This window comes from Hippopotamus amphibius, chromosome 3, assembly GCF_030028045.1.
Source record: "Hippopotamus amphibius kiboko isolate mHipAmp2 chromosome 3, mHipAmp2.hap2, whole genome shotgun sequence".
Lineage (NCBI taxonomy): Eukaryota > Metazoa > Chordata > Mammalia > Artiodactyla > Hippopotamidae > Hippopotamus > Hippopotamus amphibius.
The window spans coordinates 190,157,191-190,182,557 of NC_080188.1; the positions used below are offsets into that span (position 1 = coordinate 190,157,191).

At 36.8% G+C, this 25,367-nt stretch overlaps 1 protein-coding gene across 1 annotated transcript; it reads left to right on the forward strand.

The window, feature by feature from the left end:
• The first annotated feature begins 215 nt into the window (after positions 1-215).
• RGS21 (regulator of G protein signaling 21) lies at positions 216-22,440 on the forward strand. The gene is made up of 4 exons (XM_057729119.1): positions 216-226; positions 4,934-5,010; positions 8,054-8,220; positions 22,237-22,440. The coding sequence occupies exons 1-4, from the start codon at positions 216-218 to the stop codon at positions 22,438-22,440; spliced, it is 459 nt and encodes a 152-aa protein (XP_057585102.1).
• The last annotated feature ends 2,927 nt before the right edge of the window (positions 22,441-25,367 follow it).

The window sequence follows — 25,367 nt, forward strand, 5'->3', positions numbered from 1 at the left end:
ACTTAGAAGTTTAAGCGTTCTGACCAGTGAAAAGTTAACAACAAAATGAAAAAAGCTGAAAATGGCATGATTTAAAGAATGCCAATGTGTAACCCAGAGGATAGGTATTTGCATACTAATTGTAATGTTCCTGCTGTCACATTCCCTTCAGCTTGAAGATCAGTCAGAAAGAGAAACTCAGCATCATCTGTGAGAGTCAGACAGTGGAACGAAAAATGCCAGTGAAGTGAGTTGCTGTTTAAAGCTATTTTTATCTCAGAAGATGTACAAATGGAAATGCTTGTCTTCATTAGTCTCGATGTTCTGTTTCCTTCATCTATGATAAATATGCTAATTGTTGTCTTTCCTCTTGATTGATTTTTTTCTCCTTTCTCCACTGATTTCTTCTTTTTTTCTAAAATCTGTCCACAATGCATGGCTTGCCTGTACAGTTAATTCTTTATGCTTGGTAAGATAAAGAAAGGTTACAAAGTGGAGAAAACCCATTGAGCTCGCTTTATGTGACGCTTTCCCAAACTACTAAATGTTTAGGCTAAAGACATAAGATATATACGATCCTTCCAAAAGTTATTCACGGTTGCAACATGGATTGAGAAATTTGAACATAGATATTAACTGCTGGGGAAGGCAGCAGCTGTCACTTCCTGGAGCACCGGGCTCCTTGCATGAATCTCCTGCTCTCCAGCACACCGCTAATTGAGTGTGGAGAGCTCAGTTGTCGGAGCCCACATTTTTTAGTGCCATACAACTGGTTCTAACGGGCACAATTAGCAAGATAACTGGTAGCTTTCACGCAGTTCCCATCTGGCCTGGCTCTCCTCCGGACACATAATATGGGGACTGCTGGCCTTGAAGGCACTCGCTTAATGAAGGAAACAGGAAGGAAATCAGCCAAAACCCCATGAAATACTAAGTGTGATTTTGGCTCCAGATACACAGGTGAATTTTCACGGCAAGTCAAGTCATACACACACATACACACAAGTTACCCCAACTACGCATCACAATTTTATAGGACATATATGCACACAAAAAGGAGAAGAACCAGAGAAAAGCTCTGTAAAGTTCCAAGTAAAATCTAAATAAAAGGGAAAAAAAAAGAAATGTGAGAGACAGAGAGAGAGGAGGGAGGGAGCGGTACATCGTCCATTTAATTAAGGTAGCACATGTCAAGTAAATTCAACCCAATCAGGCCATTTTTAAAATCAGCCATCCCCTTTATCCCTCGATTTTAATTCAATAGATTTTTCTTAACATTCATATAGTTACATTTCTAAAAATTTAAAACCTATTTGTCCGTCACCTCTAACATAAGAAATGTCCTATTTTCGTTTGATAATGTACAAAATTGAAGAATCACTGTCTTCTGAAAACTTTCTATTGAGTAGAAATGACTACAATTTGTTATTTAGAGGAAGTACTTGTGTGGCATGCAGTAAACTCGATCACAGGAATAAGCACTCTCAAATTTATCTGAAACATTTATTATAGATGTTCCAAAACATGAACAAAGTACAAGCATATGTATATGGACTCGTCCATTCGAGGAAGAACTGTAGAAAGAGTTTGGGTTACAAGCAGCTACACCTGTGTCTGAACTCTAACTGCCCATTCACACAGGCATGATATTACACTAGTTGTTGACGTCAGTGTCTTCTCACTCATTGGTAACATGGGATTAAAACAGACTGTCATTTTCAAGATTAAATGAGGTAAAGTATGTGACATGTTTAGCACAATGTAGTATACGTGGATTGTAAACACTCAGTACGTTGCCTTGCATTTTAGTGCTATTTTAAAACTGTCTTTCAGTTTATTCATATATAGAAATTACTTTTTCAACCAATTACATGCAATCACCCCCAAATTTAAAATTTTGAACAGCAAATTAATACTGTTTCTTAAAATAGTTGCATTTCCTCTAACTTCTGAAAAATAAATACTGCCTTACGACCAGCCCTTCCATTGTATCAGGTAGTCAAAATCGAACCTCTCAAGTCAAATTTGAAAACTATTAGAAACTGATGAGCTGAGGGCATTCCAGACATTATCATACACCAGCAAGGGTATTTCTTCAGAGGGTTGAAGGACAACTTTCTCTTTTACGACAATGTCAGTATTTGGTGGACCTTAAATATTGCTAGAATATCCTAGTATCTCTAATTCTATTCTATAGGTATAGAATATCTATAATATTTTAGTATATCTCCCTAATTCAAAACATTAGGAATTTTCTTTTTTCCTTCGTTCTACACCATCTCCCAGACTTTGTTCTCTTTTTTTGTTTCTACTGTTTCCCTGCATTAATGATAATACTAAGAACAGCTACCACTCATTTGAACACTTCCATTCCAAAAAGATTCCTTTACCTCCAACAAGTCCTTCACTGAATATTCCATTTGCTCTTGACTTCAGCAAACTCTGGCTCTCCCTAAAGGACATGGCTTTGCCTTGATGCCTTCAGGCGGGTGCTGTCCATTTCCTCCAATTTCACATGCTCAGGGTTGAGAGTGAGGCCCCTGGTCTGTGACACTTCTGCATCATTCCTCCTCCTTCCTCACCCAAAACACACTTTGAAGCTAACACAATTGAGCTACAGCTTTAATAACCTTCTTATCACTGTCATCTACCAGCATCTTGAAAGTCACTGCACTGCTTCCACTGAAGGCTTTAATGCCTACCAGAATTCGGGGTTTGGCCATTCAGTCATTATTTATTCATATGTCCAACAAATATTTCTTGACCCAGACACACTGTTCTTGGTGCTGTAAAATAACTTTTTCCTGTCATCAGACAACTTACAAAGGAATGGGGGAATACACGCTCATCCTTGAATGATTTTGTCTAGATTCTATTTCTCAGGGTTTTTCTTTGATGGCTGTTCCTTATTCAAAACGGTGTGCTGTGTGGCCAGACTGGGGGTCAGAACGGCCTGCCCTCTTCATTAACATACATTTCACAGGCACTACGTAGAAATTTGAGTACCATGCTAACCACCAAACTTCAACCTGCAAGTACACACAACATTTTAAACACGTGCATTTTAAGTGATCATATGATCATTTTAGCATCATCTGATAGAATTCCTAATATTTGACAGAAGACCTAATATTCGACTCATGAAATATAATGTAAGCATTTTACAGTAACAGTTTTCAGAGTGCACACAAGCTCTTCTACAGAAAATTACATCTTATGCCTGGTCCCATTCTCCATTTATGAAAGACGGAAACACAACCTAAATGTTTTACAATGTCCATCTGAATGAAAAAAACATCATTTCAAAAGGGCTTCGCAGGAAATGTGTCCCCAAGATTTACTAGATCAAGGGACACAGGAAAATCAGCTGTCTGCCATTGGGGAAGAAAGTAAAAGAAATGGGAGATAGGAAATAAAAGTAATGGGAGATAGCAAAATGAGTTCCCTGTCACAGAGCCCCCGCCACCTGCATAGCCTCTATGAGGACAGACATTAGTATCTGAAAAGATAACTACAACTGCAAGAGCAGAAGGGAGCAGTCACCCCTCACACAAACGATGAAAACCGCAGCAAATCACACCAAGTAACAGAATATAAAAGCATAGAGGTGGCTTCACACTAGCATATTTAAGATTATTATTAGTTGCTTTGATATGCGAATGTAAAAGTTTATAAGAATGACTAGGTGTGGGACTCTGTTATTATCAATCATTTTAATAGAAACCTTCAATTAGACCATTCATTTCCATAACAAAGTCATTTGCACATCACAGCTACATCATCCAAGATTTTTCTTCTGGGCAGCAGATGCTTTCTATGGATGGGGGGCTTATTTCATTAGGCTCTTTGTTTATTTATTTTTTTTAATTATTTTTTGGGGGTACACCAGGTTCAATCATCTGTTTTTATACACATATCCCCGTATTCCCTCCCTTCCTTGATCCCCCCCCCCTCGAGTCCCCCCCACCCTCCCTGTCCCAGTCCTCTAAGACATCTTCCGTCCTCGAGTTGGACTCCCTTTGTTATACAACAACTTCCCACTGACTATTTTACAGTTGGTAGTATATATATGTCTGTGCTACTCTCTCGCTTCGTCTCAGTTTCCCCTTCACCCCCCGCCCCCTCCCATACCTCGAGTTCTCCAGTCCATTCTCTGTATCTGCATCCTTGAGGCTCTTTGTTTATTAAGGGAAATAATTCATGATATATTTACATCTCACAAAGTTTGTATCTCAAACCTGATTTATTATTTCTACATCACATCCCCCAAAGTATACCTTCTTCAGAAGACTTACGTCAATAAACTTTTTGACTGCTTTGGAAAAGATACTACTCTGTCCTGACAGATTCCTAGATTTAAATAAATCAACTCAGAACTGGAAGCATACCAGTCTAACGAGAAATAAAGGCTGTCTCAGAGTGGCGTAAAGAATTCTCAAACTACTATAAATAAACATTTTCAAGGTCATCACATGTTAGAAATCCTTAGTCAAAGCTTTTAAAAACTTTTTTTAAGATGCATAATTATGAAATGGACAATTCTGTACACTGTAAAAACTTAGAAAATAGTTCATTCATCACTATTGCTAACATGATAACTTCAGAAATAGATTAGTGTAATGCTGCATAAATTAACAATACATTTGAGAAGAAATTCACTAGGCTCTGTAGAACAATGAGCAATCTTGTGCCTTCATCAGAGTTCAGGAATTTGCAAGTATTATTAAACACAGTTGGCTAGACTATTTAATAATTTGCTGATGTCAAATTACATCCGACTTTGCTCTGCTATTGCTGTCCACTGTGGAAAACATTATATAATTCTTGTTGACCTTCTGCAGCTTAATTCATGAAGCAAAGCTCATGTAAATGATAAAACTCAACAAACACACACAACTCAAATATTACTATAGATTACAGAAGAAAAAGATCACAATGCTATTGTCAAGGGTAGATGTTGTTTCCACAGGTCACCAACCACAGAAACAAGGGCATGGTCTGAAAATATGGACACACTGTTAACCAACCAAGGTAAGATCCACCTAAAAACAGGTTTAAAAATACAATGATTAAAATTAAATCATTAGAGTCTGAAAGCTGTAGACATGTTATAAAGTATGAGTTTGATTAGTATTTGAAGTATAAGATTCTCAACAGTCACACAAATTTATACAGGTCCAAAGTTTAAGTGGAATTAGGTTGGGTCCAAAATAAGACAAGATTATAGAAATTCCAGACATGGAAACAAACAGAAAATTCCAAATAGAAAGTCATAACGTTGTCACTTCCTTGGACTCATTATCAGTTGACGTATATCATGACTAACTTTGCTACAAGTTGAAACATACAAACTATTGAAAAGTTGAAAATTTAAATAAGCCACTTACTTTTCATATCCTGAAGGGTACAATAAAGTTTTTAAGTATTTATTTCAACTGAGCTATTCTTAGTGAATACAAAAGCATACTTAAGTGTGTGTGATTATTAATATGTACATTGTGCATATGTATCCTTTGTGGATATATCTATAATTAATAAGATGCCTTAATAAGATAATTTTGATCAATTATAAATAAAACATTCCATAATTTAATACAAAATACAAAGATATCTAGAACTTTTGTTTTTTGTTCTACATAATCCTGCTTTGCAGTCTCTCTGTCTCACATGGGATAGAAATGACACTATAGAGACATACATAGAAAATGTTTAAAATGCAGTATTGTTTGTTCTAATTAAATGGCACTTCCACTTTAAATTTATAATGTAAATATCAGAATATTAGAAAAGTTTAAAACATGGTAAAGCAGAATAAATTCTTCATGGCTGTTTATATATATAGTTAGATTGAATTAGGTGAAATTACACTCTCATTTTATGATTCTGAAATAACTAATTTCCAAACCACAGACATAAAATAATCCAAACTAATCCTAGAATCCAACTAAGAATATATATGAAAGATGTCAGGGATATGGAATCGCATTTCTGTAAGCTTTGAATGGCGTGTTTCTTTTTTCCTTAAATACATAACCAGTGGGACAGATTAGGTTTGCTAAGAGCCTCAGGAAGGTATCTCTGCAGATGGGGACTTGGCTGGGACAGCACCACAGAACAGAGGCATGGAAGGTGTCAGAGGAAAGCAAAGGCGTCCACCTGCAAACCTCCTGGGATTTTGTACCTCATGCCCACAAAAAGTAGAAAAGTCATAGATTCATCTGCAAAGCTGTTTGGTTTCCTCTTTTTATAAAATCAGAGAAATAGCTCCCAGGCTTTTTAATGCTTTGAACAGTTAGACGACCCACCATATTACCTACATGTTTTGTGACCTGAGGTTATGCCGTGCACGTGCTGAGCAGAGATACCAGTGTGGGTTCCGCCACCTGCTGCTGACTTACTCCACCAGGGCTCCTGCAGTGTCTAAACAGTAGCCGCTCCCTCCCGTGAAGAGTCCCTCAGATAACACGATGGGGACTGTGTGCAGCATGTTATTCCAAAGTCACCTGACACCCTAAGAACATTTAAATTGTATGTATAGAATAGCAGTTCAGCGATAGTGTGTCCAAGACAGAGATACCTAGTTCCAGTTTTCGTTGTTTATTCAGTTCCCTTGTGTCCAAATAGAACATTTGGAAGAGAAAAAGAAGGTGATGGCCGTGAGTTCGATGTAGCCCTTTGTTAAAATAGCAGGAGGGGAGAAAATAATAATAGTTTCTTTATCTCTAACTTCCTGTCTCTCTGGGATGCAGTAAGATAATCCTTACTGGGAAGAAGCTTTATATGCCTTAATGACACACATAGAAAACAGTGCCACATGAATCCACAATATTCTTTCAGTATTATTAAAGTATACTTAATCTCCTATGTAAAATGGATTTTAGTCTAAATTCTGTTTAGACCTGACAAATTCATCATTGTTTGGAACAAACTCATGGAAAATTTTAATTGTGTTACTAAGAGGATTTTTATAACCCAAATGTGTGTCCCAGAAGCTTCTCAGATTTTTTTTTAAATGCAAGAAATGTGCAGTTAATTGAATTTTTTATAGTGCTCACATATTAGCAACATTCACACTCTCCAATATTTCTGCAGAGAATTTTAATTGGTACCTGATAACCTTTTGCAATGACCTGTTATTTCAACTCTATTTCAAACAATTAAAAAATTGTTAAATCTATTTTTAATAGTGCTTTTAGACACTTTACTCTTGCTTCATGAAGCCCTTTTCTATTTTCTCTCACTAACCTTAACTTTCCTTCCAACCTTCAGCAACCTATGAACAACTAACTTGGGCCCCTTTTCCATACACTTTTCTCTGATGTTTTCTTTTTTGCTAGTCAATTTTTCCTTTCTCCCGATTCTCCATAATTTCTCCCTACTTTCAACCTGAAAAGTCAGCCCTTCAGCACACAGTCAGGGAAGAGCTGCTTTGAGCACAGGCACAGGGGCCCCCATGACAGGTCGAGGAGGAAACCACCAACATGTTGGAAGGCAAATCCTTCTGAATGATAAACGCACTGATGGATGTGTCCTCCTCGGAGATACACAGCCTCACTTATGAGCAGACACTGCCATCAGATGGTGCCGACTGAAACTCAGAAACGTGAACTGAAAGGGCTGGCCTAGTTCAGGCAACTGCGGGAATTTGATAATAATCTTTCTAATCTGCTACCTCTGGAGAGGCCCACGCTGACCCATCCTCAGCCCTAAAAGATTTAGAAGCATTACCTTCTCAAAGGAGCCCCAGGTGTACCAAAGAAGATTTCGGGGCACATTTGGATGAGGAAATAGAGGAAAGTGTAAATAGGTGGTCACAAACTTAAATATTTATGAGTGCAAGGCATAATAAATATGTAAATTTGGCTGAAAATCAAATAATGGGAAGAGGTGGGACCTATGGGTATCGCAGACTTCAAGAGCTACCTGTAGTTATTCAATGTAAAAAATGCTAATTATAGAAATACAGATATAAATACTTTGTTTATGACTACTGATCCAAAATGAAGTTTTCTAATGTATACAATTTGTCATATGACCACACTGTGATATACGGATTTTTTCTCATATTTTATAGCTGGTCTAGATGCTTTTCGAACATTCCTAAAATCAGAGTTTAGTGAAGAAAATGTTGAGTTCTGGCTTGCCTGTGAAGACTTTAAGAAAACAGAAAGTGCAGAAAAAATTGCTTCCAAAGCCAAGATGATTTATTCTGAATTCATTGAAGCTGAAGCCCCTAAAGAGGTAAGTGAAATATTCCACAATAGTGAACATTTATCCACTAACAAATCTGCTCCCAATCGAAAGACGCGAAGTCCACCTCGAGGGAAATTAAATTGTCACTATGTATTCAAACAGAAAATGTCTGTAAATTCGGACAGAATTTCCTTACGGTGATCCTCTGGCGCTGATTCAGTAAAGATTTTTAAGCACCTTCTATGGGCTTAAATGTTTCTGTTTTCTGAGCATAACACACAGGCTCTTAAAAAATAGTCTAACGTCAAATTAAACAGCCCTATAGAAATCCTAGTTAAATGTGCTGCTGGATTTCAAGTTCCCTTTCATTTTTCCTTTTGTAAACCACGGAGGGTCAATTTGGAATAAAATGCGAATAAAACTTTTAAAATCAGAAAGATATGTACGTAAGGGAAAAAAAAACTACTAACCAACAGTATAAATTCTTTGTATTTAATATTCTGGAGGCCTACATTATAGTATATAAAAGTGTCTTACCTTCCAAAAGAGGGGTTTGCTTACTTTTATCTCTTTGGTGGCTGTTGGGCTGCACCCCACTGGCCTAGAAGGCCTGTGCGTGCCCAGCTTCAAGACTGAAGAAAGAGCCCGCAGTCAGCGGCAGAGACATCAGTGGGTTCACGGATGGGGGAGCTTACAGGTCGGGAGCAAGGTCCTGGAGCGACACCCCACCGTGTGTGGTGCACAGCGGGGAGGACACACGGCCATCTTTACTCCCTGGCGGTGGGGGGCACAGGGAGGCTACCAGTTATAGGGGGAATTGATGTCAGCTTGGCTTATTGGTTACCAGGGAAACCAGCAGAGGAGCAAACAGCCATCTTGGGTGGCCTGATCTTACCATGGTGAAAATGAGCCGGAGGTGTGAGGCATTGTCTCAAGTGGTCAGGACCCACCTGTGCTGCTTTACCATCAGGGAAACAGAAAGGGCCTTAGAGGCCTTAGAGAGAAACCTGGAACGGCTCTAAGAATAGTTCCCCCGAAAGTGTTTTATGTGTGTAACATCTCATTTATATTTGACTTAATTTCCAGAACCAAACCATGATCATCTCTGCACACCCCCTTGGTGTTTACCTTTAAAGTTCCAGCTATGTTTTTTGTTCATGCTTGATTCCTCACTGAATATAACACATGCAAGGAGTTTTAATGCATAACTAGCAAACAGGAAGCGACGTTAAACTACTAGCACCAAACATAAACCACTAGTACAAGTCATCATCTTTCCCGACAGAGTTGAAATACTATATCCTCCTAAGTGACCCTTACTATATTTTCTAATCCAAAATTAAAATTCATGGTAGGAGAAGTTATTCTACTAATGAGGACAGAGGGCAGCACAGATGAAATGCAAACATTTCTGAAAATGTAGGGCATAAAGTTGCTGTATCAATAGTCCAAGTTTTAGATGGACATTAATTATTGTAGCATATATTGGTTCAGTATAACATCGCATACATACGAACCAATGAATCTTAGCCTGAAATTCAAAGGGGGAAAGAGAACTTAACTCCTGTGGAGCTATTTCAACATTCATTTCCCAGTTAGTATCTAAGAATCAATAAATAATTCTGGAAAATTGAAAAGGTAGTATATAAGATTTGTCAAGTTGATTAATGTGTCATTCCCTAAAAGGCTCTGAAATCAGCTTTAGAGGTATCCTATTTATTGTGATATTGGTTTGAAAGCCAGATGTTGTTCTTCTTTATGAATCCACCTACTGAATGATTATTTTAAGATAACATTCCCAAATAGTATGCATGAAAAATCTTCCAATAAGAAATGTAATCATTTAATTATAGCTGATTTCAAAGTTACAATTTATCATAAATTATCAATTTGGACAAGATAGTTTTATTTTCCTAATCTTCCCTTCCAAAATAAATTTATATGGTAGTAATTTTAAAAAATAGTACACTTACTATTTTAGGATATAAAACTTTCATACTTTTTAATAATTTGTCCATCTAATTAATTTTTACTATATAAAATATAATTAAATTTATGGCTGCTTTTCAAATAACAGGTTATATTGTCTCCTTGAAGTGTCTAAAAAGATTATTATTGGATAGGACAAAATTCTCACTGAAGACAAAGAACTGTGTATATACATTTGAAATAATCATTATCATTCCTATTATTTGCCACTAATTATTTCCAATTCAAATTACTAAAGTGCATTTGTCTCATATTATCTACCAATTGCAGTCTTCAAGGTATCCCTCTATAGTCCATCAGTTATATGTTAAATATAATACGACTATTAGTATGATTCATTGAATGGATTTTTTTCTTAGAGTATAATTGTTGTATAATGTTGTGTTAGTTTCTGCTGTACAACGAAGTGAATCAGTTATATGTATACATATATCCCCTCCCTCTTGAGCCTCCTTTCCTCTCTCCCCCCGACCATCCCACCCCTTTAGGTCATCACAGAGCACTGAGCTGAGCTCCCTGTACTATATAGCAGCTTCTAAATGGATTTTTTTTGAGCCCCTGTTCCCACAATGACGTCACAGAGTAGAGGGGAGATTGACACGTGATAAAATGAGTCGAATACACAACAAGAAATTTAATAATTTAAATAAAGTTTGTTATTAGCAGAGTGGGAAAGAGCGATTAAGTCTATCTGGAGAGTTAAGGGATGAATTTGTAGGGTGGTTCACACATAAAAAACGTATGTCAAGAAAAAACAAGTAATATTTATCAAGAGAGCAAATGAAGAAAGAATATTTCAGACTGAGGTCACAGTGTGTAGCCTGGATGTACAAAGCTCCCTCGTGTTTTCCAGAAAATACAAGCATTTTGCTATTGAAAATGAGAAGCAGGGGCATAGGCTGGACAGGCAGCAGTGGAGATAGAAGGTGGAAAATATTCTAGATTTACCTAGCAGGCAGATGTCACATGGCAAAGTGATATATTTGATATGGAGGTTAGAAAATATGATTTTCCTAAGTGGAAAATTAATTCAAGGACAAGATTCATATGAAAGTATTCTCCATTTTTCTATATTCAATTATAGTTGTAAAACTGACTCTCATAAAGAATCAAAATTATAACCAATTTCCTTGGTAGAAAACCCTAAAATAGAGAACCATGAAAAGGTCACGTTATCCAGATGTCTATTAAATCCCATTTAGTTTCTTTTCAACTTTTTATGTCTTTATTTCCTCACCTATAAAATTGCGAGCGGGACAATAATTTTTAGTGGATGCAATTAGACAATTTACAATTAGACTATAGTAAATTTACTGAATGATCCCTGTCTATAAATTAATGTTACTAATGGTTCTCAGTTTCTCATTCTAATAGGCAAAACTGCACACAGAAATTGAACTTTCAGGTCTCTGTGAGAGATGACAGCAATCGCAGTGGACCTCATGCCCGCTCCCCTACAGTGTCACCATCTCTCTGGTTTCCACACTAATCGTGTGATGTAGTGGAAAACCTAAAATTCAGAAATACAGGTTCAGATCCTGTGATCTTGTGGTGATCTGGTCACTCCTTCAAGCCTCAGTTTCCACATTTAAAAACGAATCTGTGAAAAAGCACATAGGAATCACACAGGAGAGATGAGAATGATGAATGAGATCATGTGTCTAGTGTTTACATCAGAGAGAACAGTTTTTAGAAAGTTTTAATCCTTTTTTTTTCTTTTATTGGAGTATAGTTGCTTTACAATGTTGTGTTAGCTTCTACTGTTAATCCCTTTTTTCTTTACACAAGTCCCCATAAGTGCAACTGAATCTACCTGAAAACATCCATTAACTAATTTCAAAGCGTGTTTGAAGAAAAGCCACTTTAAAAGACTTGATAAATGTATATATGTGAACACAAATTAGAAAAACATGTTAGCAAATCACTAGTTTCAGACAGAAAGAGCTACTCATCGAATGGGTTATACCTAGATATTTTCAGAAGATACTGCAGGAAAAAAATTAAGTATGAACCAGGTATTTTGACTAAATGATTTGAAAATGAGAAAATTATTAGATAGGCAATACATACTGTAAAGTGTCCTTACTTTGCACACCATAAGAACTTGTGAGTAAAAGCAAAGAAAAAAAAACCTTAAACTTGTATTTATTTTTCCTGCAATTTGGACCACTAATTTCATCATATTTGGAAATTTTCAAAAAAAACATTACTTGGTTTCAAAAAAATGTAAATCTTCAAAAAATCAAAATAATATTTTTATATTCAGCTAAGACACTGATATATTTTAAATATTTATGTCTTATTTCTATCATTTATATACATTATGTTTATATCATCACTCCCTTATATTAAAAAGAAAATTGGTCAGGATGGAAAATATATGATTAAAGATAAAACTGTTTATGTTGATTGTCATTCTGTGAGATGAGAAAACATTCCAAATCATACTACATTGTAAAGTTTAAAACTTACATAAATTCCGCTTCATAGTATGACCAACCCAGGAACAAATACATTGGTAGTTTTTTAAGTAAAAAAAAAATGTTAGTATGAAATATTTAATTCCTACGTGTCTTTATTAAATGTGAGGACCTCACAACTCATAAAACAGAAGAAACTACTGTCATGAAGGAAAGATGCCTTAATGGGTTGTGCAGGACACTTTTTAAAATACCTGTGTCTGGACTTTTTGTTTTTATTTTTATTGTAGTGCAATTTTATTTATTACCTTGTATTTTTATTTCACCACAACAAATGCTTATTCTGTGCTTACCATTCACCTTCATAAGATAAATTCCCTCCATGGGAAGGGAAGCTGGGTCTAAGCAAGAGAACAGGTCATAAACACAGAAGTATGATGCAATGCTTTGTGTGAACGAGGCAGCTTGACAAGGAAGTGCAAGAAAATAAGACAGGCTGATACCATGCTTTGGCTCAAAAGAAACTTTCATCCTAGGTGGGTTAACAAGTGAAATTTCTAGAACTAATTTAAGAACTGATGTCTAGAACTCCAGTTCTAATTTCTAGAACTTACTTTTTTTTCCTAGAAAAAATAGCAAAGCAACAAATGATTAAGTGCCAAAAAAAAAAAAAAAAAAGCAACAGGTAAAAGTGTTTGCATTATCCTAAAAGGATATAATGATTGAATAGTTCTGAGGCAGGATATTGAGATAAGTCATTTATCTTAAATAAGGTTAGTTTTAAACTGAGTCTTGAGGGAAGAGAAATATATATAAATTCTTGATAGAGAGAAGCCCATGAGCTTCTAGAAGTGTTTCCTGATATTACTGGAATGCCAATTTTGTGTCCTCCATTTTGTATTCCTATTCTCTTTGTATTTTAAGTGCCACTTTCCTAACGTGCTGATGTTATTCTGAGTCTTGGTCCTGCCTCAAAGCTGCTGCTTGCCAACAGTGCCCCCAACTATAGAATCACCTCCAAATATAACGTTTGCTTATTTATTAATTTCCTAGGTTTTTGTACACTAATCTATTACAAACCAAGCACCATGCTGGTGCAGCTAAGGAAAAAGAGTCTCTGAATAAATAAGGTAACCATCTTGGTGGGAAGGCTCTAATTAAAAAACAGATTACAATAAACTTTCATGAGTGTTGAGATAGGGAAACATGGGCCAAGTGGTTGCATGCAACAGGAAAATCCAAGTCTAAGGGATCAGGAAATGTATCTCAAAAGAAGTAATTACCAAGCTTTGATCAGAAATTTGAGTGTAGAGGGAAATAAGACAAAATGGGAGGAGAGAAACATGATAGGAGAGGAAGAGGAAGAAGAGTCAACCGAAGGACCAGCTGGTGCCCAGAAGGCTAGTCCAGTAGTGAAAGAAGCCTAGTACTGGGTGTCGCGGAGTATAAGTAGAGGCAACAGCATCTTCTGCACCCCAGAGATTTCTGCATCCTTGTTTATTCCATCTTAAATTAAAGGGATCTCTTAAAAGCGAGAGCGACAGAGACAGAGAGAGACAAAGAGAGAGAAAGAAAGAGGAGGATGAAGTGGAGGAGGGGGAGGGTGGAGGAAAGAAAGAAAAGCAGAGCTGAAGAAAGTGTAAGCCACATCTGCCCAGGGCTTTTATGTGGACTATCTGATTTGAGGACCACATTCACTACCTTAGGGAGGCATTACAATCATCCACCTTGCACAGGTGAAAAATAAACGGAGCCTTAGAGAGAAACTGATGAGTCCTGCAGCCACTAAGATACACAGATCAGGAGGAGAGACGTCTTCTGCCCATGCTTTTACATTTTATAAATAAATTCCTTTCTCTAGATCCACTACTTATTTTCAATGTTCATGACACAGCCTGGGAACCTTGAGGTTTACACTAAAGGTGAAAGCGTAAAATTACCTTGTCACATAGAGTCTACCTTCCTTTCTATCAAAAGCTGTATTTCTCTTCCCATATTCCCTCTAATTTGTACAACTTCTTAAACTATAAAGTGAAAAAAAGTGACAGGAATATTTTTTCTAATAACCTGTAGTATCATTTTGGCCCTCTGAAAAAAATGCTGCATCTTAACTCAAAAACAAAAAGCTCAGGTGTTTGTTTTAATTGGAGTATAGTTGCTTTACAATGTTGTGTCACTTTCTGCTATACAGCAAAGTGAATCAGCCACACGTGTACACGTATCCCCTCTTTTTTGGATTTCCTTCCCATTTAGGTCACCACAGAGCACCAAGCAGATTTCCCTGTGCTATACAGTCAGTTCTCATTAGTTATCTATTTTATACATAGTAGTGTGTACACGTCAATCCCAATCTCCCAATTCATCCCATCCCCCCATTCCCCCTTGGTATCCATACATTTGTTCTCTACATCTGTGTCTCTGTTTCTGCTTTGCAAATAAGATCATCTATACCATTTTTCTAGATTCCACGTATATGAGTTAATACACGATATTTTTCTCTTTCTGACTTATTTCACTCTGTATGACAGTCTCTTGGTCTCTGCAAATGACCCAATTTCATTCCTTTTTATGGCTGAGTAATATTCCGTTGTATATATGGACCACATACTCTTTATCCATTCCTCTGCTGAATGGACATCTAGGTTGCTTCTATGTGCTGGCCATTGCTCTTTGAATTTCCACAGGTCCCTGAACTACTTAAATTAATCCTGGGTTAGCATGTCGGGGTTGGTGAAGGAAGCCAGTCAATCAGACTCCCTTTCCGTTGCTCCAGATAGCATTTGCCAGGGACATCTATTTTTAGCAATTCGTACCCATCATGCTTTTATATGTTATGATCGCATACGTTTGATAATTTTTTCCATTTCTCTTGTCCAACTTGTGCCGCTTATTTCTGCCTTTAAAACCAATCATAACAAAGGGACACAGTCCTGTGCAGCATGGGTTCCTTCTCCCTGTCACAAACTTGGCTATTCTCAACTTTAATAGCCGCTCTTGAGAACATCTTGCAGGATATTCGTGCGCCTTTAATGATGCTAATAATGAAGTAATACTAGAGGTGTTAGTGGTGATTAAAGAGAATTATGTAACCAAAAACATGATTATAGGCGGCTTTAATCTGAATAGTAATTTTTAAGCTATGTTGTGAATGAGGTCTAGGAAGCTGCCTGCCCCATTTGAATGAGGCGGTTTACATATGCATGTACACACTTTTTGCATAATGACAGTCTCCTGCTACACTATACATCCTAAATGAGGAAAAGGCTATCTCATTTGAATGTGAGAGCTTGATTGAAAACTTTTCATTCAAATTTTGTAAAAATATATAGAGCACAATTTAGGGTCACAGGAAAGCCAAACGGTACAGTTTAAAATGCATTCTTCCTGCTAAAATAATTTGTTGGAAGCTAGAAGAATTTAAAACTGCTGGTGTAGAAATGAGGCATTGGCTTGCAGCAATTGCAGTTATCAAAATCACCTGAGTATTAAAATATCCCTGGCTCGTTATCATAAAATCGTTTTTAAACAACGACCACAGACACCAGTCAGAAGGCAATTATTTTAATGAAATGGATTGTTGTCAGTGTCAGCTGTGTCAAGGCCTTCTCAAACCTGACAGGATTTAAAAGCCTCTAAACAGTTGCGATGACATCTCAGCTGTCATCCCGTGAGAATCACAAGCCTAAGTCTTGTTTTCTGAGACTGGCAGTGCAGCGGTCTCAGATAGCTGAGATAATTCATGACCTTTTGAAAAATAAGCAAATTAAAGGTATTTCTGATCATCCTTGAAACTTAAGTGTACCCATAGAAATAAAACGCAAGTGACTATTCACATCAGTAAATAATATAGATAAAACTGTTTATTTCATCAATCAATACACCATTCAGCCCATGCTCTGGACCTACGAATTTGAGATACTCAGCCAAGTCGAAGCGTCCCTGCAATTCCCAAGCTGCTCAGGAGGGGCTCAAGATCACACAGTTGGAAGGTCTGCATCTCTAGAGGGTTACCTCCTGTTAAGGCGCCTGCCTTCAATCTACTACAAGATGAACATGTCCTCTGTTCTTATTTTTCGAGATAGAAATTGATACAATGCCACCAAAAGGTAAATTTGAGATGAGTGCAAAGTTGAGGGTGTAGTTTGCAGACGTGCCCCCCCAAAGTGATTACATTAAAGGAATGTACGTGTCAAAATATATACAGTATTAGCTCTAATATTTTCACTTTCGTCTTGATCCTGAAATTTCAGGAAAGTCAAGGAGAAAAGACAAGGCACACTGGAGAGACTCTTCTCAAATCTCACCCAGGCTGACCCTCAGGAACACTGAACAACACGGATCACCATCTTGTAATTGAAGTACTATCTTCAATTGGCTTCTAGGACTCAATTTCGTCCTGTCTTACTCACTACTCTCTAACAATTTCTTTTGCTGTTCCTTCTCACAGCCCAGCACACACTGTCATGAAGGGAGCTGGTCCTCATCTATTTTCTGCTTTCATTTACCCTTCGGGTGATCCCTTCCAGTCCTCTAGCTTTAAAAGAGCATCTCAAAGTTAAATACAAATCTGAGTCCTTATTTTCTCCTCGAAACTCTCTTCTACCTGAGTCTCTCTGTCTCAGTGAATGGCCACTCCATTCTTTTTGCTCTGGCTAAATAACTGACATTCACCCTTGGTTGTTCCCTTCTGCTTACACACCATATCCAATCCATCAACACTCTGTCATCTCATTCGTCAGAATATTTCTAAAATCCAGTCATTCTCAAAGATTTTGCTTCTCATCCTATCTTATAAATATTCAGGCACAAGCTCCATCCATTCTACTTTCTAAATATCTTTGAAATCTATGCATTTCCCTCCATTCTCAGTAACATGACCCAGCCTAATCCACCATGATTGACCACCTGAATTTTTGGTATGACTTCCTAACTTTTCTTCCCTTTAACCACACCTCGTTATTATACCACATAGCAGCCAGTGACATGTTTTTTCAAATATGTGTTTACATCAGTACCTTACATAAAATTCTCCTCATTGCTCTCAGGTTGATTACAAATTATTTAACAAGACCTATCAAGTCTATGTGGTCTGGACCTTCATGCCTTTCCAGGCTGTTGCCCTCTTTCCCCTGAAAACCCACTGGGCTTCTTCCAGTTTTCCCTCCCATGTCCAAGTTCCTTCCTTAATCTTATATGCTCATAATAATACCTTGATGATCAGCTTACAATCTCATTTCCTTCAGAAAGCTTTTTTTTTTTTTTTTCAGAAGGTATATTTTCCCCTGTGGATTACCTTCTCAAAATCTGTCTTCTTGAGTGACTTTCAACGTAATCATCTGTATATGGTCAGATCTTAGTGCAATTCCTAAGCACCCACTCAATGAAATACTTTAAATGAATAAAGTATAGAAATGACTACAAAAAACAACTACTTTTTCAGATGAGGTTTTTTTCTCCAGAAAAATAGGGATGATAATACAACCCATCTTACAGGTGTGTGTGTGTGACATAAAGTCGTCATATAAAGAGAGCACAACAGTAGTAATACTAGATGAATGTTACCTATTACTATATACACTTAAAGTAATCATCTTTAAACATCCTTAGGATTATTTTAGAAATAATGCCATTGGTTAAATACTTTGAAATGGGAGAAGACAAAGTCACCAAGGAAAAAAATTCAGAGAGAAGACTTGGCACAGAACTTAGATAATATGTATCTGCTCTGCTCATATTTTGAGGGGCATGTAGAGAAAAAATAATTACTGAAAAAACAGGGGAAACACAGCAGATTAAAGACAGGTTAATTGCATGCCACAAACTACTGAATTCCCTTTGTAATGACAAATCTCTCTCTGATTATCAGATTGAATATTTCACATTAATAGAGGCCATGGTATCCAAGTCTGTTTAAGCAAGAAATCAAATTTCTTAAGATTTTTGAATCAAAATAATGTATGATGATAAGGAAATTATAGTGACCTTCCTTTTGTGATCAGGGAAGGCTTCTTGAAGGATATTCAACTTAAGCTAAATCATAAGGGATTGAGGATAATCTGTACGGAATAAAACTGTGAAGGCGAGAGGGATTTTAGATGGTGAAACAGCATAAACGAAGGCTTTAGATACAAAATTCACCTTGGGAACAGAAAGTAGACCACTTTATGGATATCACCAAAGATAAGTAGGAGATGATTTCAAAACAACACTTTGACGTCCAGGTATGAGGAAGCTCCAATGCCAGGGCAAGACGTTTAAATTTTGTGTTATAGAAACTAATGGGTTGTCTGCTGAAAACTCATACAGTGAAAGTGATATTTTGGTGAAACTGATATAATAATGCCGTCCACAGTGTGCAGAAGGGGAGGTATCAGGTAAGAGGTAAATTCCATGGTTTCGGGGAAGAGATTACATTATGGAAGATTAAACTGGAGAGACAGAAGTGAGAATGAAAAAGAGCATTGTGAAATTACAAAATAAAAGGTGAATAAGGAAAGCATATACTGTATATGCGTTATATAAAGCATATATATATGCAGAGAGAGCGAGAGGTGGGAGGGGGAGAGGGAGAGAGATTAGAGGGAAAAGGAGGTGTCAGAGATGATTCTTATGTTTCCAGCTTGAAAAAATTGGAGAAAAATAATGACATTTATACAAACATGTGGGTGTGATATTTTGTCACTGACCTTAAACTGAATTGTCAAGACACAGCTTCAAAAGGCTACTGATTACCCCCAGGCAGCTTCTTGGTAGGAAAACAGGCAAATCAGAAAAGTGAGAGGGATAAGTCAGAAGCACAAGCTTAGTATATGTGAACAAATAATATTAATTGTCAGTATTATATTGAAATGGAATAGTTCTGCTTAAAATTTTAACATGGTTTTTTAACAAATGTAGAAACTTTTTTCACTTTGTACAACATATATTGTCACATATATTACACTGTGCAAGGCATAGTGAGAGATGGGTGAAATGTAAATATTCTCTGAGTAATATAAAGGCCTTTCAGAGGTCAGAAAAGGGGAGAAATCTACAAGTAAACCTCACAAGGTAGATGTTATCTGAATGTAGCCTTAAGGACATAAAAGACTGTGAAAGACCTAAGTGAGAAGGAGTGATTTTCAGCTAGACTCAGGTGGTATGGGAAAATATTCATCCGTAACAAAATACAAGAAATTTGAGGGGCAGTGTCTACCTTAGTGGGGGACAGGGCACAAAGAGAGGAGAAAAATGTATAGGTTTGAACTGTATTGTACAGGCCATGAATGCCAAGATGGTGGCTTTGGGCTTTTTAAGTAGGGAATGAGGAGCCACTGTAGGTGTTCAGTTCTGATGAAAATAAGAAGGCAGCACTCGGCGCACGCTGGCCCTGCTGTCAGTGAAAACTCGCCCAATGAATGAATGCCTAAAGGAGTTAACTTGCCACATTTACAATTAATTATGGGGATATAAGGTTCAACAAATTGCAGGTGACACCATTAAAGAATTAACAACACAGGTAAAGGAGGAAGCGGGCAACCTGTATTCTCACATCCCCACAACAGAAGATAGGATTAATGAAACAGACTATTCTAGGTGTTCAGAAACCACTAGAAGATCTTGATAATACCAGCTTTTCACTGATTCCCACCATGAGCCAGGCACTGTGTTAGGGTCACGACACGTTATCTTGCCACCTCCCTGCTCAGATCCCTGCAGTATCTTCCCATTGCTTCTAGTAGAAAGAAAAGAGCCCCTTACCAAGGCACATGAGCCCGACAAGACTTGGCCTGTACCTCCTCTCCCACTCTGCACCCCCGCCAGGCAGGCGCAGAGGCTCTTCAAACATAAGCATTTCTTTCTTGCCTCAGAGATTCTGCATTTGTTTACTCTGCCAGAAATGTTCTTCCCCAGATTCTCAGAGAACCTGCTTCTCATCCTTCAAGTGTAAATATAAACTAATACTATTTACAGTATTAGTATACTATTACGTAGAAAGCATAGAGTACTTTCCCCAAATATAGAAAGCGTCTGGCACATAACATACCCATAAATATGTGTGGTCTAAATGACCGTATGGGTCATCTCACTTTAATTCTTGTAACAATTCAGTCGAGAGCTGCCGAGCTTAACACTGAAAAAGCAGAGCTTGGAAATATGGAAGTAACTCACCCCAGGTCACCAAGAACAGAAGCGTTAGAGGACAGATTCGGAAAGTATCCTAAAATCTTAACCACTACCCCACATCATCTTCCTGTATAAAGAAGCAGAAATTGATTCCTTCCAGGAAGTTGCGTCCGGAACTTTGATGAAGGACCTGAAAGGATGATCAAAGAAATAAAAAGCGGATGTAATCTGGATCCCTGAGTAGCTGAAATCCCTAAAGAAAGAAAATATCAGTGCACAAATAGTGGTCTTTGATGATTCTTTTCAAAATAAAAAATCTTTTTCTTTTGTTCTTTTCCTAGAATTAATAATACTGAAACAGTTTGATATTACTTATCTCATCTACTCCTTAAAATACTTTAAGACAGACGCTATTATTATCCTCTTTTACGCCATGGAAATAAAAAATTGAAGGAAACTGTAGAACTTGCTTCACATATGAATAGCAAGTAAGCAGCTGAGGAGATATCTGATTGAAGGTCTATCTGCCTATCTTCTAATTTCAATTCAAGAAGCATAAATTGTCATTTATAGTCTTTTACCAGACCCCCAAATTCCGGCATTTTTACAGTCTCCCCCCATTTCACCAACAGACATTCTAATTCTACTCAACAAATATTTATTGGCTGCCTAGTATATGGTAGAAAACCCGCTAAGTGCCAAAAAATAAAATGATGAGTAAGACACATAGCACCTGCCTTTGGTGAGCTCTGAATTTTAAGGTTCAAATCTCTTTCGCACTTCATGAATATTTTCGGTTTAAGTGAAATAACTTGGATGTGAAATTTTCTGCTTCTCAGAATATATTCTGGAATATGAGTATAATTGGACAAGTATCTCCACAAGGTCTGTGGCATTTTAATGTATGTGCAGGTGAATAGCGTGTTCCAATATAACAGATCTCTATTAGACCATGTGGTAGTGCTCAGGGGACAAGAATACACACACACACACCTGCACATATATATGTAGATTCAGTGGGAGGCATGGTGGTCTATGAAAGGGGGTGTTATTTGGTCCATTTTGGCAAACAAAATACAAATTAAGATGAAAAACAACATTATGGGAAATAACATGGGAAGATATGGAGAATGGGAATGGATTGGTGAAAGCCATCCTAGTAAATTCTAACTATTGTTCTGCCTACAGAAAGTACATTTTAGGCATTGAGGTCAGAGTACTAGAAAGAAATAAAGGATGGGAGGGAAAAGAAATTTAAAATCATAAAAAATCTTGTTTGCATTCCTCTTTGCCATTTTTTTTATAATCTCAGACTAAGGCTTGACCTCTGTTCTCTGTCAATGCCAGCCCTCTGAACCTAGGAAAAGTAATTAAACCAAGCATGTGTTCTGCATTTCAGAAAATGAATGTGTGACCTTTCTGGTGTTTTGCATCAGACTGACTTTGTGTTCAGAAAAAAAAAATTCAGGTCACGTGTGTAGCTACAATCTGTGTAAACTGTGTATTCTTTGATTAAACTAGTCTAATGCGATGCAATTTATTTCCACAGATTAACATTGACTTCAGTACCAGGGACCTCATCTCAAAGAATATTGCAGAACCAACTCTCAAATGTTTTGATGAAGCTCAGAAGTTAATCTATAGTCTGATGGCCAAGGATTCTTTTCCTCGATTTCTAAAGTCTGAGATTTATAGGAAACTGGTAAATAGCAAACAGGTTGCAAATCATAAAAAATGGCTCCCTTTCTTGTAAAGAAGGTAAATGACAAACTAAGAATCAGATTATAATTGGGGGGAAGACAAGTGTTAGGATAGATCAACTCAATCACTATACATCAAGACTAGAATGCTTTAAACATAAAAGCACAATGTAAGTTTGTTTAGGGTTTAAAATTCATGTTTTACTCCAATAGAAAAATGATATCTTATATCTGAAGCCTGAATGTCTAAGTCATTTGTTTAGAATGTGTTTATTTTATCAGGTACTTAAAAATCTCCTACTGGGAGAGTACAAAGGAAGTTTATGGAGATATAATACACTCAAACCATAAGTGGATATTCTTATGACATTGCAAATTCAAGAAATTATATATCTTCACGTTGCGGCGTGCAAGACTGTTTAGCATCATATGCATGATTTTAAATACCATTTGCATTATTCAAAACCTCACTTCTGTAAAAAGAAATTCTGAACCAAAGCATAACCCTTCATTTAGTGTATCAAGTATTTCTTTTCAACCAGGATCTGCTACATAATAATGTGGTGGTTATCTAAACTGCTATGGCCCTCAGATTAATGAAAAAGGAAACTGGTGTGCGCACGCGCACACAAACACACACACACACACACACACACACACACACACACATCCCATTGATCAAACCGTCAAAATAGATCACTTGGTTTAATTCAATGGCATCACACAGGCATGTATGAAAAGGACCTTGAGGGTGGGGAGGATTGATTTTCTTCAATCAATAAAAATATAAAGGGAAGAGGAGGAACAGGGAACATGGATAAGTCCTTATTTGATGAACTGCACAGCAGTGACTAGCCCATAAAATAAAAAATTACTGCAATATTATCTACTCAAATAACTGTGGAGTTAAGTATTTATTCACTCCTTGGGCACTGGAACTTGTTTATAAAACTCAAAGAGATTTTTTAAATGTATTTATTTTGAGATGTTCCTAAAATTGTCCTCTTTCTACGTGTAAACGTCCCAGGACAATTATGAATAATTTCATGTCAATATGAGAAGCTATAAAGATTCAACGGATCTTCCATGTTTCCACTTTATTTTCACAGATTTATTTAACTTTGTTGATATCTCTATTTTGCAGATTGAGCATTAGAAAACACAGGAAAAATAGCAGGATTTATTTTACATTTCCACAAACCATTCATTTGATAGACAAAATTTTGTCTCCCCTTTGTCTTGAAAAATAAACCTTTAAACACATGCAAATGGAGCATTCCCTGGACACTTGTAAATTCTTTAAAGGAAGACATAATGCACACTGATTGTGAATATTCAGTGCCCCTTAAGGTGCACTTCATGAAAAAGACCTATATCTTTTCAACATTTCTTTTGAAGGTTCCAACCTTAATTTAGTTTCTACTTAAATAGAAAATTTAAAAATTAGTCCTAGAGATGAAAAAAAAAAAAAAACTTTAAAAGATAGAAGGGACCTTAGAAATTAAAATCACATCCCTCCTTTTAGACATAAAAAACCGAGATCTCGGTTATTTCCTAAGATCACATGTGGTAAGAGGCAGAGCTGGTAGGAACAGTGTTTTTCCCATGAGGCCACAACCTGCACCTTGTTCCTGCAGCAGCAGAGTAATCTCCTCCCCGTTAGAGCTGTGCTGAGGCCTGAGAATCTACTATCCTACTCATCCTCAAATACCCAGGCACTGTTCCTTTCACCGAATATGCAAATTGTCCTTTTACAGTCAGTTTGCAAATTGCTTCCTGTCATAGAGCAAGACTTCCTGTTCAGTGATTGCCTCTCAGGTTTTCTTTAAAGATACACAGGAAGTCACAAATCAAACTTTCACCACCTTGAAGCAGATGATTGGCAGTGGGTAAAAATACCGTGGGTGTCAAATGATCTGTTAAAAAAATTGGATGTTGAATGACCTCTAATAGATCCCAACAAGAGACCCTCAATTGCAATACTTCCCTCTCACCTCCTCAACTCATTCCCCATCCCAGGCTATAATTATAGGTTTTCTGACTTAATAGGACAGAAAAGAAAACAATTGCAAGTTTTTAGAATAAAATCAATTTCAGATTTTTGGAACACTTGGTAGTGAGGAATTTCGGTAAAATATCAGATATATATCTTTCACATGTTGTTTTCTGAGTGTCTCTTTCACTCCATATGTTACTTTATTCACTAGTAATCATTGATGAGTGATTTTTATGGATGGGATTTTTAAATAAAAGATTAACTTGCAACAAAAAATGAATGACAACATTAACACTCCTGGTAACATACTTAAATATTCAATAATTGTGTAACGCTATTTTCTAAAAATATTTACATCGGCTTTAAGAAATGAAGTACATATATTAAAAACTAAGCTAACGTGGGAAGTTCCTGTATAACATAAGGAGACAAACTCAAAGATAGGTGATGACTTGGAAGGCCAGGATAGTGAGGGTGGGAGGGAGTTGCGGGAGGGTGGGGATATGTGTATAAATACAGCTTTCATTTTGGTGTACCTTAAAAATTGGCACAGCACTGTAAAGCAATTATATTCCAATAAAGAGCTTAAAAAAAAACAACACAAAGCTAAGCATTGAGCAGTAATAAAATTACAAGACTGACATAGTATATGATCTTCAAATTATAAGGAGAGTTTTCCCAAGCATAGTGTTTTCCATTTCCTGACAGTTCCTACAAAATATATTTTAAAGCAATTTGTCTGCCTTCCATTAGATGGGATCTAAAGAAATCAAATGATATATGTATTCCAAAAAGAATTTTAGCTTCTTTAACAATCCAATGTAGAGCTACAATCCATAAATTTATCTAAAATCCTTTTGAATTTATTTAAATATCAAATAGTGATAATTCATCAATAATGAGTAATGATTCCTATAAGTTTATGCAAATACTTGCCTAGGAAGGATCTATTTCAGCCTCAAAGTATAACTGACAGATTTTTTT

Coding starts and splice junctions, on each gene's coding strand:
- RGS21 (XM_057729119.1), top strand. Junction 5,011..8,053: donor CACACTGTTAACCAACCAAG/GTAAGATCCACC, acceptor CATATTTTATAG/CTGGTCTAGATGCTTTTCGA. Junction 8,221..22,236: donor AAGCTGAAGCCCCTAAAGAG/GTAAGTGAAATA, acceptor TTATTTCCACAG/ATTAACATTGACTTCAGTAC.